The 16,669-nt window shown below is 56.3% G+C and overlaps 1 protein-coding gene across 6 annotated transcripts in view; it reads right to left on the bottom strand.

Moving 5' to 3' along the window:
- Nucleotides 1-16,669, bottom strand: part of BRD1 (bromodomain containing 1) — a 69,707-nt gene that overhangs the window by 19,454 nt on the left and 33,584 nt on the right. For all 6 annotated transcript variants that reach the window (XM_064283331.1, XM_064283332.1, XM_023542016.2 and 3 more), the window contains 4 exons: nt 11,308-11,439; nt 10,753-10,881; nt 9,973-10,285; nt 6,447-6,710 (listed from right to left, as the gene is read on the bottom strand). In XM_064283331.1, coding sequence (XP_064139401.1) covers nt 6,447-6,710; nt 9,973-10,285; nt 10,753-10,881; nt 11,308-11,439 — 838 coding nt within the window. The remainder of the gene's footprint in view (nt 1-6,446; nt 6,711-9,972; nt 10,286-10,752; nt 10,882-11,307; nt 11,440-16,669) is intronic.

The following is a 16,669-nucleotide window of genomic DNA, read 5'->3' as shown; positions in this document are numbered from 1 at the left end:
GCGGCAGTCGCTGATCAAGATTACCCAGGAACGTTTTCATGTAATAGCTCTGCTTTTTTCTTAATTTGACTTTAAAGATAAAAACACAATCACTGGAAGATTTTAACAACTTTTGAAATTATTTAAAAAGATTTTAATCTTTTTAAAAAGGCTTTTAGAAAGAAACAATATAAAATGCGCAATTTGTGAAGCTCCACAGGAGCAACTCTTTATTTAGTGCTCACCCCTAGGAGGCTGGCGTGCTCTGTTCTAGGGGATGGAGGGAGGGGCGGAAACGTGCCTGGCAAGCCAACGGCACGTGGCAATGGCACAGGGCGATGCCATGCTGGGAGGAAACGTGCCTAGCAGGCCGTTGGCACGTGGCGATGGCACAGGGCGATGCCATGCTGGGAGGAAACGTGCCTAGCAGGCCGTTGGCACGTGGCGATGCCATGCTGGGACAGCCCTGAGGTTTCTTTTGGAACTCTGGTTTGGGCTGCAGGAAGTATCACGTAAAGCAAGAACAAGAACCGTCTAGACGATCCTACGTATTCTACGTCATCGCTAGATATAGTTCGTGTTTTAACGTACAAACTTTCCAAAAGCCACTTGAAACGTACATACTTAATATGTACAAACCACAAAACCAAACCCATTGCCATTGAATTGATGTGGACTCATAGCAACCCTCTAGGACAGAGCAGAACTGCCCCCACAGGGCTTCCGAGGCTGTAATCTTTACGGAAATTAGAAGCAGCTGGTGGGTTTAAACCACTGACCTTTCAGTTAGCAGCCCAGTGCTTAACCGCTACCCCACCGGGGCTCCCACGTAACACGCATATATATCTTAAATTCAAAAAGTCACTTTGAAAATGGAAAGTGACACTGCTTCTCAGCTTCACTTACACCCTCAGCCACTCAATTAACTCAGAGCAAATGCTCGGAGAACAGCACAGAAGAAAGCCTTGAGCCACCAGCAGCTGACTGGGCAGCGGGACGGCAGGAGAGAGCCACTGCCCTCGAAGAGCCTCGAGCCACCAGCTGCCTTCCTGTGAGTAAGGCTCCAAGCCTGTCACAGTGCGGTACCACTGACTCAAATACGAGGGGAATGCTTCCTCGAAAAAAGCTTTGTAGAAGTAGTTTTCAGATCAGGGATGCCCAGGACCGAAAGCACGGGGGCAGAAGCCTGGCCGTGGAGAATCCAGACCTCAGGGGCACCCCACACTGCATGACATCACTGCCTGGCCTAAGAACGTGTGTCTCACAGCATATGGGGCACTGGCAGGTGGAGACCAGGTGCCTGAGGACTAGGAACAAATGCACTGAGAGCCGACCACTCACTGGCATGGGGCTGAGCAGACACGGGGCCTCAGTGCCCATCTCCCGCATCTCGTGCCAGGCAGGCTCATGCATGCCCATTTTTCCTGCCCTCAGCCCCCCTTCCAGGCCCACACTGGTCTCTCTGACCAGCTACCAAGGTGCCATCGCAAGCCCTCAGCCTCCCGGGGGGCAAGGCCATGGTCCACCCATCCTGGCCTCATCAGGTCAGCAGGGTGAGGCCTCCGTGGGCTCCAACCTCAGCCCTCTCTTCTCCTTGCTCCCTGGCCCTCCAGGGTCTTACATTCCAGCCCAGAGCTCCCAGCCTCACTGAGGGTCCCTTACTCCCACCTCCCACTTCATTCAACATGGCATCTGGGAAGAATCCCAGACACCCCACTGCCCTGTCTGCACCCAACCTCTTGGCAGCCAGGCCTTTAACCCCAAAACAGGCTGCTTGGGCTCAACCTTCAGAGCCAGTCAAAACACTGGGCCCACCCACTCCTCCCCTGGGCCACAGTGTCCTCACCCTGGCACTCCCCCTACGGTCTGCTCCTCATTCCTGCTCTCTCTCCAGATGCCTGGGCACTGCCCCTGTGGTCAGCTCCCCAATCCTGCTCTCTATTCAGACACCCAGGCACTGCCCCTCTGTGGTCAGTGGAGGGATACACGCATGGCAGTGTCAGTGGGAGACAGCAGAGGCTGACTCAGCCACCGACCGGCAATGAGCCCACCCACCCAGCATGGGGTCCCTCTGTGCTCTACATCCTTATCCACAGAAGGAAGGAGACAACACGCCTGCGCCTCTACCGGCCAATCACGCCCCTGCTGGCTCCCACAAGACCCCCAGGATTGCCCATCACACCTGCAGGAAGGGCTGGCCCGGCTCACCCACCCCTCAGCCAGCCAGGGGGAGCTCTGCTTTCGAAAACACTTTTATAAGCTCGACAGCTATTGACAATCATGTTATTATTAACTACATGTGGAAAACTGTAAAATAAATTTTATGAGACCTGAACATAAAGGAGTCTCAAAATTTGTAAATTTAAAAATCTTTCATTATCCTGCAATTTCCTCCATCAGAACTTATCACCCACAGAAGAGCACCCAGTTTCCACGAGGTGGTTACACCCAGCAGGAACCTGGTCTGACCAGGCTACTCTGAGGACCGACATGAAACAGCTTTGGGAAACCACAGTATGGCCTATCTGGAGCCATCTAACCTGGGGCCAGACTCCCTGAGCCTGGTCCTCGTTTGGGGAACCTCCACATACGTGGAGAGGTGACACTCACAGGCTGGCACCACACCGGTGGCAGATCTGAGGGCAGCACTGTCCCCTTCCTGCCATGTTCCCGCACACCCTGCCCATCACTGCACGGAGCTGGTGGGGCTCGGGCTGCACTGAGCGACTCAGGCCCGGTCACAGAGACTGGCTCGGACGTTCACGAGGGCCGCCAGCCATGGTGGATCAAACGCTGCTCAGTCGCTCTCACCCCAACAACATTTCCTTCCTCAGGATTCTGATTCCCGATGCATCAACTGAAACCCAGCTCTCCATAAAAAAAGATTACAAATCTGAGTTCCTAATTATTCCCACAAGGCTTATCAAACTTACTTTGCCAACTGCAGTATCAAATTCCAATTGTAACTGAGCCCTCACCCAGCCTGTGCTCACAATCACAGTCACCACGAGAAGCGCTACCTGACAAAACAACTCGACCTGAAGCCCTAAGCAGCCAGCACGCAAGGCAGCAACGAAGTCTGCAGTGCTGACGCTGGCAGGCCTGACCCACACCCATGGCCCCCACTACAGAGACAGCTGCCCCAAAAGTGAGCTCCAGGATACATGAAGAGGACCCCTGCCCCTGTTGAGACCCCAGGGTCCTGACCTCCAGGTACCCTCTCCCAAGGGAGGCTCCCCCCCGGCATCTCTAAGCCACTCAGGAACACCTCCTTCCACCTCCTCCTTTTTCCTCCCAGATGCTCTCGTAAATATCACTAAATCACAATTAAGTGAGACTGCATATTTGACATTAGGGAATTACTACTTTTTTTTAGGTGTACTGTTAATATTGGGCTCCTTAGAAGCAAAGTGGCGAGACTACGTCTCACATACTTTCAACATGTTAGCAGGAGGGATCGGTCTGTAGAGAAGGACATCATGCTTGGTGAAGTAGAGGGTCAGTGAAAGAGGGGAAGACCCTCAATGAGATGGACTGACACGGTGGCTCCAACAATGGGTTCAAGCATAGCAACAACTGTGAGGATGGCACAGGACCGGGCAGTGTTTTTGTTCTGTTGCGCCTAAGTTTGCTATGTGTCAGAACTGACTCAACGGCACCTAACAACAACAGCAACATTGTAGTCATGTTTAAGAAGAAAGCAGCCTTATCTTTTAGAAGTACACCATGAGGCACTTTGTTAAGTACCTGATGCCTGGTTTTTGTCCCATGAGAAGCTCACAACAGGACTGAAAGCCAAGCATGCATGCTCTGCCCTGCCCTGCAGTTTCCCTTTCTTCTTCAGCAGCTCCGAGTCCCACAGCGCCCGGCTTTTCAGAGGCAAGCGCAGACCTGCCGCCTCACCTCAATGGCACTTTCGGGCTGCTTTCTGCTCTTCATCCACCTCTCCATCAGCTATCAGGAGGTGGCCCTGTTCCTGTCAGCCACTGTTAAGAGCAGCGTCACGTCCAACCTCAGCTCACATCTCACTCTGTGCTTCCTTGTCACACAGCTGGCGCCATGGCCACAAGGTTGCTTCCCTCTGGCGCCTGGAGGGGAGGGACTGCCTCGCTGCTCTGCCCTGGGGAGGGGCCGTGCCTGGACAGACACCTACACAGAGAGGCCCCTGATGACAGCAACTGGCCTGCCCACAACATTCCAGCTCACTCTTGTTGGGGCCAAAGGACTAGCCGACTAGCCGGGCCTATGGCAGAGGAGATGCTGTGCAGACAGGGGCGTGAGGAGAGGCCACTCCTGGGGTGGAGCCACGTGATGGCACCGTCCCGGGGACCCACCAGGGCACTCAGAGGCCACCGACTGTTGGGTGAGCAGGTCCTGGCTGGGCTAGCCGCCAAAGGCTCCTATGACTCGGGGCTCCTCAGAAAACCACAGGGCCCGACACGCGCAGCAGACATCACCTGCTGGCAAGACCAGGCGAGAGACGTCTCCTATTAAGAAGGAAGTCCTTCCCCTACGATATGGACCTACTGTAGTTCCTAGCACCCAAGAGAAGTTCTGGTGTGCAGACAGTGATGAGAGTAGCCTAGATGAAGGCAGCATGAGGCTGAAACAAAAACTGCATAAGGTGAGTGAGGAAAACGGCAGATCGAAACTCTCATTTTCTTAAGAGAAAAACTCGAGGGTTCCAGTTCTGGTTTCTGCCAGTTGCCTGGTGCAACAGCCAACAAAAAGCACAATGGGAACGGCTGTATGAGATTCAGAGGACACGGCCGCCGACTGGGCGGTTGCGGCTCCCCCACAGCACACGGCCATTCCAGGGCCGACGTGGGCCGGGCTGTGTTGTACTTGTTGACAGAGACGTCCCGCAACAGAGCGAAGTTAAAAAAGGGGGTAAACTACATGAGAATTGTGTGTGTGCGTCTTTAATGTCTATGGTATTTTCACTTGGAGACGCAGGGGAAAAAAGAAGATTATAAACCAAACTGCTAACAGCTGTGGTAGGAGGGGTCTTATTCTACTTTACACTTTTGTGTAAAAAAGTTTTTGAATAAAAATTCTGTATTGACTCTAAAATTAAAAGCAAACAGAGCAAAACAGCACGGAAATAGTTTTCTACCAACTTCTACATGCTCAAACAACTTAGTCTTGAATTTTCCCCAAAGCCTCACATCACAACCAAATATAAGGTTGAGGAACGGCAGTCCCAAGAGGGTGCACTCAAACAATGACTTGTTTAAAACCAGCCGCTGCCATGCCCAACGCTGCACGTGTACAGGTTTCACTTGTTTTTCTATCGAGTAGACAAGCCCTTCTACTATCCTGACTTCCCATCAATGAAAGAATGCTTCCCTGATGCCTGCCTGCCTGCCAAAGACAGGTCGTTACCTATCTAGTGGGACATGTGAGGCATGGGAGGACTGCGCGCTGCCGTGTGTAGACACTGTGCAGTGGACGCCACGTGTGGATGAGCACCGGGCACTCGGCTTCCCCTAACCTGAGCCTGGGAGACAATCGACCTCTCAACCTCTCAAGCCCAGAGAGGAAGTCACTTGACAAAAAACGCTGCATTTGACAATCCAGTGCTTAACTCTTTCAAGACCCTAGTACGTTCTCCTTTGGAATTTTTTTTTTGATACTATGTGTTTTCAGTAACAGAAGGCATGCTCAATCAAGGAGCCATTCTGAATTTATGCTATGAAATGAGGATTTTGATACACATTTTGTGGGGTGCATATGTCCCCAAAAGTTTAAGTTTATACATATTATTTTTTGGGAAACATATGTCCCCCGAAACATTAAAGATCTCATACATAAATGGTGCCTTCCATTTGGTTACACTGGGCACCTCTGGTTTTCCAAATATGACCTCCTAAAAAAGAAAAAATCCAAACCTACCAGGGCTCCCTAACTACTATATGCTTAGGATTATCTAGCTGTACAAACACCAAAAGTGTGACCCTACTGCAGGTCCTGAACACACTGCCTCACACCTCAGCCTCCTACCTCAGTGAATTTCCTCCAAAGAATGTCTTTCATTTTCTACTGTTACACAGCCCCCATGGAGGGCAGCAAATGCTTTTAGTGGGCAAAGTAGCCCCCAAAGAAACCTGAGAGCCCCAGAATGTTTGTGGGCCGTTTCTGTCCCAAGAAGCATTAAAGTGTTAATTACATGGTTCTTCCTCAATTTAGTAAATACCAAAAAAATTACTCTTATCATACAACTCTCGCTTCGTTAACCCTGAGTTTCGCCTTACTGTTCAACACTGTAGGATCTAAATCGGTCTCTCTAGTTTCCCAGGCCCTTGTTGAGGACAAACAATCCCATGCCCGGAGCCTTGTGAACCCCGGAACGCCACCCTGCAGCACAGGCAGCCATGCACACCATCTCTAAAGGGTCGGCGTCAGGCCAGCGGGACCAGCGCTTCACACTGAGTGCCCTGCGCGGCCAGCGGCACTGCTCGGCTTACCTGCATCCCCCGCCTCCTGCTCCAATGGAGCCCCGTCCTCTTCGAAGCTTCCAATACCTGACTCCGCGGGCCGCGGGGGCTGGCTAGGCTGCTGACTCAGCTTGTTCCGCAGAAGAGCAATTTCCTTTTTTAGCAATTTTGCTCGTTTACTTCTCGACCCACTGGACTTCATCGAGCAGGTCAGGTCCAGTTTGTCCAACAGTTCCCTTAGCTGGTCCTCCAGGGCCATGTGCACACGGTTGGCCGGGTTCAGTAACCTGTCCACTGAAGCCAAACAAGACACTGACATTACCCCTCAGCTCTAGGTGCCACCCTTCTACACAGAGAAAACGTCATCAGTCCAGCCACTGCCTCGAAGCTTTCGCCCAAGCCTGCCAGCATGGTGGCTGTGACAGGGAGAGAAGTCTCATCTGTAGGGACTGTGGTGCCTCTCTGGGCCTGTGGGCACTGCCACGAGGGGACCCTCTCCAGCTCAGGGCACGCAGCCTCCAGCCCCCACCTACAGAGTGCCCCCAACAGCCCTCTGAGACACCTCCAGGACACGACCCTCTGAGGGGCTCCACTGTCCCACATGAGGACATACAACACAGACCTCTGGGTGGGCGCACAGAGCCCACGACCCCCAGCCACAGACCGGCTAGACTGGCTCTGCACATGGGAAGGCTCCAGGAGTACATCCTGAGGGACCACGTCTGACCCGAAGGTATCACGCTGAGATCACCGTGCAGTCTGGTGCACGGTTCAACGTCAGATGTGCTTACTACAAAAATCCACAAACTTCAACCTCCACAACCACCACCATTTATAAAGCACAAATTACTTTGTACAAGTATATGGTTAAGAACAAATCACTCTCAAAATATCTCAGATAAACTGGGAACACGAGACGGTATGAAAGATGAAAACTGGTTAGATGCTGCTCAGAAACAGGTGCGCACCTTCCTTCAGAAACGTTTGTTAGGAGCATCAGTACAAGGTGATGAAAATGCTGAAAACGCCCCCGACTTGTGTCTACAGCATCACTTCTCACGGCAGCTACGCAAGGAGCGGGGCCTGAGGACGAGGCTGTGTGGAGGGGGCAGCTAGGCTGAGCGAAACAGCAGTGCTTGGCTCAGGAATCCCCCCCCAAGACTCCACTGACTGGCAGTGGAGAGGTTACTGCCATGTCATGCCTGGTCAACACCCATGGCACAAGGGCCACCACAGCAGGGTCCAGGCCAAGTGGTCCAGGGAGGTGGAGCACCCAAGCTTTCCACCAAGAGGGAGCAGGCATGAAAGCTGCAGCCCTCAGAACAGCGGCACTCACCCCTGCTCCATGTGAACGTGGCCCTCACACCCCACACTCAGAGGGACACTGTGAATGCGGACCCCACACCCCGCACACAGCAGGGCAGTCCAGCCTCGCGTGAACGTGGACTTCACACCCCACACGCGGCAGTGGGGCTGGGCCTCACATGAACATGGACTTCACACCCCACAAGCAGCAAGGCAGCTGGGCCTCACATGAACATGGACTTCACACCCTGCATGCAGAGGGGTGGCCTGGCCCCATGTGGACATGGATGTGGACTTTACACCCTAGCACACAGGCAGGGCAGCCGGCTCCTAAAGATCAGGTTCCCATGGGTATGCAGATCCGTGAACAGACCACGAGGGGGTGTGTCTGGTGGGCCTTGAAAGACCACGTCACCACCACGGGGATCCTAGCAGAGGGAGGAGTCCAGGAGGGCTGGGGACCCCCAGGTCCTTTCTCACTCAAGGACACAGTTCACACAGCTCTCTGCATCTGTGCAGGCAACATGCCAAGGGCATCACACCAAAGGCAGTGGCAACAGCCCTCTGTGCTGCTGAATCTAGGGCTTGGCTGACTGCCCTCCTTACTGGAAGGCCCCTTAGCACAAGTCCCTGCAAGGCCGTCTCTAGTCTGTAACCCCAGAACCAGCTGCGTAACACTCACCACTCTCCACTGTGTCCTAAGGGAGCCCCAAGGGGCCTGATGCAGCAGAGCTGTGTCTGCAGGAGCTGCCTGTGTGTGGAGCTGTGCAAGCAGGACCTGCGTGCGCAGAGCTGGGTGTGTTCAGATACGTGTGCAAAAACTGCGTGTGCGTGGGAGCTGCATGTTCAGAAATACGTGTGCAGGAACTGCGTGTGCAGGAGCTGGGTGCCCGGGAGCTGCGTGTGCAGGGGCTGCATGTGCAGGGGCTACATGTGTAGGAGCTGCGTGCCCAGGAGCTGCGTGTGCAGGAACTGCGTGTGCACGGGAGCTGCGTGTGCAGGGGCTGCGTGTGCAGGAGCTGCATATGCAGGAACTGCATGTGTGGAGCTGGGTGCGTGGGAGCCACGTGTGCGGGTGCTGCGTGTGTGGGAGGCCACGGCAGAACGCAAACACACGGCAAGGCAATGGGGAGTAGCACAAGCAGTGTCTGGTCACATGGCAAGATGGTAACACTGGACGCGCTGGGTTAAACAAGACACGCCACTGGACTAAACCAAAAGCAGTTTCCTGAATAAACTGAATGCTTTGAAGGCCTGGGTAGCAGGGGCAGGGCTTTGGGAACCATGGTTTCAAGGGACGTCTAGATCAACTGGCATAATAAAATCTATTAAGAAAACATTCTGCATCCCACTGTGGAGAGTGGCATCTGGGGTCTTAAACACTAGCAAGCAGCTATCTAAGATTGCATCAATTGGTCTCAACCCACCTGGAGCAAAAGAAAATGAAGAACACCAAAGACACAAGGTAATTATAACCCAAGAGACAGAAAGGGCCACATAAACCAGACATCAGCCTGAGACCAGATGAACTAGATGGTGTCTGCCTACAACTGATAACTGCCCTGACAGGGAACACAACAAAGAACCCCTGAGGGAGCAGGAGAGCAGTGGGATGCAGACCTCAAATTCTCTTAAAAAGACCAGACTTAATGGTCTGACTGAAACTAGAAGGACCCCGGAGGTCCTGGTCCCCAGACCTTCTGTTAGCCCAAGACAGGAACCATTCCCAATGCCAAATCTTCAGACAGGGATTGGACTGGACTATAGGATAGAAAATGATACTGGTGAGGAGTGAGCTTCTTGGTTCAAGGAGACACATCAGACTATGTGGGCAGCTCCTGCCTGGAGGGGAGACGGGAGGGCAGAGGGGGTCAGAAGCTGGCTGAATGAACATGGGGATACAGGGTGGAGAGAAGGAGTGTGCTGTCTCATTAGGGGCAGAACAACTAGGAGTATACAGCAAGATATATATAAATTTTTGTATGAGAGACTGACTTGATTTGTAAACTTTCACTTAAAGCACAATAAAAACTAAAAAATAAAAAAACAAGACGTGCCTTTAGAACTACCTCCCCCTTCCCACGTCTTAAAGAAGGTGACCTGGAAGGTTTGAGTCACAGGTGTGGTTCGCACTCTAGTTCTACCAAATGATGCCAACACAGAACTGACAGCATAGACACCAGGTCCAGGCTGTGGGAGTGGCCCAGGAGCCACTGGCCTAAGTCCAGCCCTCCCTCAGCCCACTGCTTACCATCCTCCCAGGAGAAGGGCCGCGGGGGCACCGCTGGGGGCCGCTCGGGTAGGTGCATCCCGGTGGCCTCCTCGAAGCCAACGCTCTCCACGTGGCGCCGCGTCTGCCGCAGAACCACGCCTCCCTGATCGCGCAGCCTCACTGCGGCTCTATAAAATACGGTGTCCTTGGCATTGTACTTCATGCAGTTATCTACAATGAGATTAAAATCCTCCTCAAACTCAGTGAGGGTTCTATACCCTTGAGCTTCTAACCGTTTCCTCATTGTGGCAAAGTCCATGGGGTGCGCGATGTGATCCAAGTAATCTGGCACCTAGTTTTAGAGAGAAAAATAACAATTTACAAACCAGGAAAAGAACCTTATTGCTTCTACATAACCAATGAGCCCATCATAATTAACAACCCATGTGCATGCACACGTATCATGCATGTACACACAAGCACATGTACACAACGCACACACATGCACACAGTACACAGCACACATTCACATGGCACACAAGCAGCAGTACTCAGACCAGGTGCGCTGCTCCCAGGGGGCCCCCTTGACTCGTGATCTTAACTGAGCATGGTGCTGGGGGTTGGTCTGCTCAGACACCCACCAACCGCTAAGAGGTCTTTTCTGAGTAGGAGCTTTTACCTACTTCACTCCCACAACTTCGCAATGAAATGTACCTACGGGTAAGGGTACATCCATCTAGTGGAACGTTTACGAGCTTATGGAGCAAGTTGCCCAGACCCACACCCGGGAAGGGCCCCGTGGGCCTGCACCACACGCACCTCCTTCAGACTCACGGGCTGCGCGAATATCCGCGCGGGGTCCTTCTCCTGTAGCTGGTCCAGCACCGAGCGCAGCAGCACTGTGAACGGGGTCAGCCGCAGCTCCATGGCCCTCTGCTCCACCTTCACCTGGGCACGGCACATGCGGCATCAACCTCTGCAGCTGCCCAGGGGCATCAGAGCCATGTGCAGCTCGAGCCCTTGGCACTGTTACACGTGCCACAGCCAAGGAGGGCATCATTTAAACACTGCACACACTTGTCTCGGCCATATGGAGGTACAGCCTCCTGCAGGGCGCAGACGCACTAACCCCACTCCAATCCTGAGGAAACTGAGGCACAGCACACCGTGGCTTGGGCTCCTGTGCCCCAGCACCACGCCCACCACATGCCCCGATCAGGTGGCCTGACATGTGGGACCCTACCCTGCTACCTCGCCCGCCTGCCCCCAGGCCCCACCCCGTGCAAGGCGGGCGGTCACCAAGCCTCCCCAGGAGGCGCTGCGAGGCTCACGCGGGGCAGACACCGGGGCAGACACGTCTGAGGGGAAGCTCACCTGCTCGCGCTTCAGCTTCTCGCGCTTGCGCATGAGCTCGATGAGCAGGCGCGCCCGCTCCAGGTCATGCCGTAGCCGCTGCCAGTACTTGAGCTTCTCCTTCGCAGCTTTCATCTCTTCATCGTTTTCTCTCTGAGAAAGTCAACCAGAAGCTTCCATCGGGGGTCTGCATGGGACTCAGGCCCCTCCTGGACGAGACCCTGGTGGGCAGGGGGAGCCAGGCTACCAGACAGCACACAGGGTCCAGGCAGCGCGCCCTGGAGAAGACAGCCGCACAGCATCTGGAGACCGGCCAGAGCTCGACCAAGTTGCCGACCGCAGGTGGCCTCAAAGAAACTCCACCGGAGAGGGGGATACAGCGAGAGTGTGACAGTGTCAGTGCTGGGACAGCAGGGACGTGGGGCCTGCACCCCATGAGCTGTAAATTAGACATGCCCCACCTCACCCATGCCCACCTGCTTGGAGGCCTGGGCACCCCAAAGCCTCCAGGCACTCTTGAGATGCCAGCACTGAGGTGAATGCACAAAAGTCAACAACACGTCCACACCAAGCCCCTCTGTCGACCTGTCCTCCTTGCACATCTGTACCTCCACCTGTGCCACAGCGGGAGCTGGGGGGACGCTGGCACTGGCCCGGCCCCTCGTGTCAGCAGCTCTGCCCCAAACACTTCCCGTTCCGTCCCGATGCCGCCTCTGCAGCCACACGCTGAGCACCGGCTCCAGAGACCCGCAGCGCCAGAGATGTGGCTCTGCGTACCAGCCTCCTGGATACACGTCCGTTACGAGCACTGTGGACTCTATCTCTACATCCCACTCGTGTCTGGGACCCCGCACCCATTTCAACACTACACGGTTAGGATCGAAGCACCTGCACGTCTCTGGGGGACAGAAGGACACAAGCACGTGAAGGAGGAGCTGTCCCCCTCAGCCCTCCTCCGTCAGCTCTGCTGCAGGAGGACCTTCCTGAAACACGGAGCTATACCCTCACGAGCCTGCCAGTAATAACACGTACACGCACTCATAGCAGACACATGTACACGTGCGCACACACATACACATGCACACATATGCACATGCACTCATGAATACATACATAGCACATACAACACACGCATATGCACATACATAAGTACACATGAATGCACACACCATCCACAGCACACATGCACTCATATGCGTGAACACGTGCATGCATACATGCACACAGCACACACATACAAATCATATACATGCACACTCCTACACACATACGCACACGCACACTCCTACACACCTACGCACACTCCTACACACGTACACACGCACGCGCACGCACACTCCTACACACGTACACACACGCACACTCGCACATACGTACACGCGCACGCACTCCTACACACGTACACACGCACGCGCACGCACACTCCTATACACATACACACGCATGCACACTCATGTACACACACACGCCCCCACCCCTACCTGCCCCAGGTGAGCCACTTGTCATCAGTTTCTAGAACACCCTCCTCCAGGCCCCGATCTTCTTCTGGACTGCCCCACCCCTCAGCACACCACCTGTCCAACAAGACGGTGCTAAAACTGTGAACCCCACCCAAGCAGTGTCCCACCCCCAGAGGGCGTGGGCTCCCTCTCTGTGCCCAGCGCTTCCCACCCATACAGTCCCTACCCATCATGAGAAGACCCTCCTGATGGTGAGGGTGGCACAGTGCAAAGCCCACATGCTAGGATGTGCATACAGCACTGCAGGGTCTGCAGGCCTCGTGGCCAAGTCACTGACCAGGGCAGCACTGGGGGATGGGCAGCGAGGCAGGCACCTGCGGGCTGAGGGGCTCCAGGGCAGCACCAGGGGGACAGACAGCAAGGTGGGAGCCTGCGGGCTGAGGGGCTCCAGGGCAGCACCAGGGGGACAGACAGCAAGGTGGGAGCCTGCGGGCTGAGGGGCTCCAGGGCAGCACCAGGGGGACAGACAGCAAGGTGGGAGCCTGCGGGCTGAGGGGCTCCAGGGCAGCACCAGGGGGACAGACAGCAAGGTGGGAGCCTGCGGGCTGAGGGGCTCCAGGGCAGCACCAGGGGGACAGACAGCGAGGTGGGAGCCTGCGGGGTGAGGTGCTCCAGGGCAGCACCAGGGGGACAGACAGCGAGATGGGAGCCTGCGGGCTGAGGGGCTCCAGGGCAGCACCAGGGGGACAGACAGCGAGGTGGGAGCCTGCGGGCTAAGGTGCTCCAGGGCAGCACCAGGGGGACAGACAGCGAGGTGGGAGCCTGCGGGCTGAGGTGCTCCAGGGCAGCACCAGGGGGACAGACAGCGAGGTGGGAGCCTGCGGGCTGAGGGGCTCCAGGGCAGCACCAGGGGGACAGACAGCGAGGTGGGAGCCTGCGGGCTGAGGGGCTCCAGGGCAGCACCAGGGGGACAGACAGCGAGGTGGGAGCCTGCGGGCTAAGGTGCTCCAGGGCAGCACCAGGGGGACAGACAGCGAGGTGGGAGCCTGCGGGCTGAGGTGCTCCAGGGCAGCACCAGGGGGACAGACAGCGAGGTGGGAGCCTGCGGGCTGAGGTGCTCCAGGGCAGCACCAGGGGGACAGACAGTGAGGTGGGAGCCTGCGGGCTGAGGGGCTCCAGGGCAGCACCAGGGGGACAGACAGCGAGGTGGGAGCCTGCGGGGTGAGGTGCTCCAGGGCAGCACCAGGGCGACAGACAGCAAGGTGGGAGCCTGCGGGGTGAGGTGCTCCAGGGCAGCACAAGGGGGACAGACAGCAAGGTGGGAAGCCTGCAGGCTGAGGGGCTCCAGAGCAGCGAGGCGGGAGCCTGTGGGCTGCAGGGCTCTGGGGCAGCAGGGTGGTCTAGCCAGGTGTAGCATGGGCACAGTCCCCAGGAAGGCCCAGCCTCCAGGTCCCCAGAGCACGGACCCTGACCTTCCTTTAGCATGATTTATAATTCCTTGCCACAGATACAGGGTTATTAGAAACATCATCCATATAAACAAAGTCAGCAAATAAATAAAAAGTGGATTGACAAGCCCAAATTCCCCCAAGAGTACACGTGAAAATCACCCGGCCTACTGGTTTGAAGTGGATACTTCTGAACACATCGATCCAAAGGTACGTGTGAAGTGGAGGGAGCTGGGAATTGCTGACAAGCCCTTTCATCCTGTCTGTGATGCTCAGCAACGCAGCCAGGACCAGAGCCCACTCAGGTCCCCGAGGGCCAGCGTGGGGTCCACCCTGCACCTCCACACCTCATCTGCTTAAAAGTATCCATGTGCCCTCGCTCTGCTCTCCCATAGCCCTTCCTAGGAAAACCAGCTCTGGAAACTCCGGGAAGTAGAATGGAGTAGAAGTCATTTCTAGTGTCAAAACCAAAGAAAATTAGACCACATGTGAAACCATGCTGACCTCGGTCTGAAATGGTGACCACTGCAGAAGAGGGCACACACAGGGACAAAGCAAAGTAGGCCGCCAATGCCACTCCCCAAGAGAAAAGCCTGGCCACGCCCACTCGCCTGGGGGACAGACAAGCTCTGGGACAGGGCAGGAAGAGCCAAACTCACCCACTCTGTTCAGGTTGGAAAGCCCACTCCAGGCATGCCTGCACAGACACTCCCAGGGGCCCCCAAAATCAGGACACACAGGGGTGCCCCATCTCTTTACAGGCTCCCAGACAGCCACGTCTGGGCAGCCAGCCCGCCAGCCCTGGAATGGGGGCGGGGGTCCTGGGGCCTGGGACTCCTGCTGCTGAATCCAGTACTCCCAAAGGAGGTGGAGGGCTGGCGCTCTCCTCAGGGACACAGAAGAGCAGCAGCGACAAGCAGGTGATAGGCGCCAACTGGTGTGCCTCTGAGAAGAGCCCCACCTGTGGCTGGGGTGCTCACGGATGGGGGGGCGGCCAGGGTGACCTGAGGCTGGGGCACTCACAGGGATGGCGACCAGGGTGACATGAGGCTGGGGATGCTGCAGGCGGGGAGATCAGGGTGACCTGAGGCTAGGTGGGGGTGCTCATGGTGGGGGGGAGGTGGGAACCAGGGTGACCTGAGCCTAGGAGTGCTCACGGGGGGAAACAGGGTGACCTGAGGCTGGGGATGCCCATGGGTTGGGGAGGAGGACCAGGGCAACCTGAGGCTGGGGGCGCTCGTGGGGGGGGGGCAAGGACCAGGGCGACCTGAGGCTGGGGGTGCTCACGGGGAGGGGTAGGAACCAGGGTGACCTGAGCCTGGGGGTGCTCACGGGGGCGGGGGGATGGGAACCAGGGTGACCTGAGGCTGGGGGTGCTCGAGAGGGAGAAGCACAAGGACTGGGCGGGGGGGGCACAAGGACCAGGTGACTAATGCGAAAGATGGTTGTGAGCACCAGGAAGGCCTGCCTGTGCTGCACATGGTTTATAAACGGCTGACCAGTCCCATCAAACCAACACGGTAGCATATATGGTCCCTGCAGGGTGGGGGAGCTGCTCCCTGATGGGGGCAGTAGGCGTGCAAGGTGGAGAGGCTGGTGTGAGAAAACACCGCTGCCCCACCTGCCACGGCACGTCAACCTCACCACAGGAGACATCTCAGGGCATCTGATGCATGCAAACCTCTCCGGCTCCATGGCTCTAACTCTCTCCTGAGACTCCACACCTGCCTGTCTGCACCCTTCACAGCTTCACTGTGAAACCCACACGACAGCTGCAGCGGCATGAGCACCTCCACGCGGCCCAGCACATAGCAGGGTCCCAGGTCACCGAGTGCAAACTCGCCTCCCTCCTAACACCCACTGGCTGAACCCCCTGCCCCAAGGGGGGAGAACCATGTAACATGCACGGAAAGCATGTCTCTACCCAGCATAGTGCAGGGGTGGTGAGCAGTCAGGCAGCCTGGCTCAGCATCCAGCCGACTCCATGCAGGATGCCTGGGGCCTCCCACAACCGCCTATGCCCCGGGCGCAGTCCTCTCCCCACTCCTGCTCTCCGTGTCCTCCTCCAGACCCCGCCACCCCCAGCCAGCACACAGAGCTACACTGACCGGCCTGGCTCCCACTGTTCCACCGACCCACCACCCAGCCCCCCACACTTGGGCCCATCACGGTCACCGTGCCCCCCCGACACCCCCACAATCCGCCAACACCACTGCAGGCGGCACATCAGCATCCCCAGCATCCTCCACTCGAGGCCCCTGATGTTTGCAGAGTGACCGAAACTGCAGAGTCGCCAGCAGACCCAAAGGGAGACTGCCCCACAGCCTGACAGCCAGGACATGCAGGCCAAGACCAGGACCGCCCAGTGGGGGTCTGAGGGTGTCCACTGGGGCCGGGGCCAGCACTCAGCAGCCTAGGTCAATGGCCACCCACGGGCAACCACGCACCAGGACAGGCAGGAGGGGTGCAGGGACC

The sequence above is a fragment of the Loxodonta africana genome, chromosome 4, assembly GCF_030014295.1.
Source record: "Loxodonta africana isolate mLoxAfr1 chromosome 4, mLoxAfr1.hap2, whole genome shotgun sequence".
In the NCBI taxonomy this organism is placed as follows: Eukaryota; Metazoa; Chordata; class Mammalia; order Proboscidea; family Elephantidae; genus Loxodonta; species Loxodonta africana.
The sequence above is the reverse complement of the archived record's forward strand: the minus strand, read 5'-3'. Positions and strand labels throughout refer to the sequence as shown.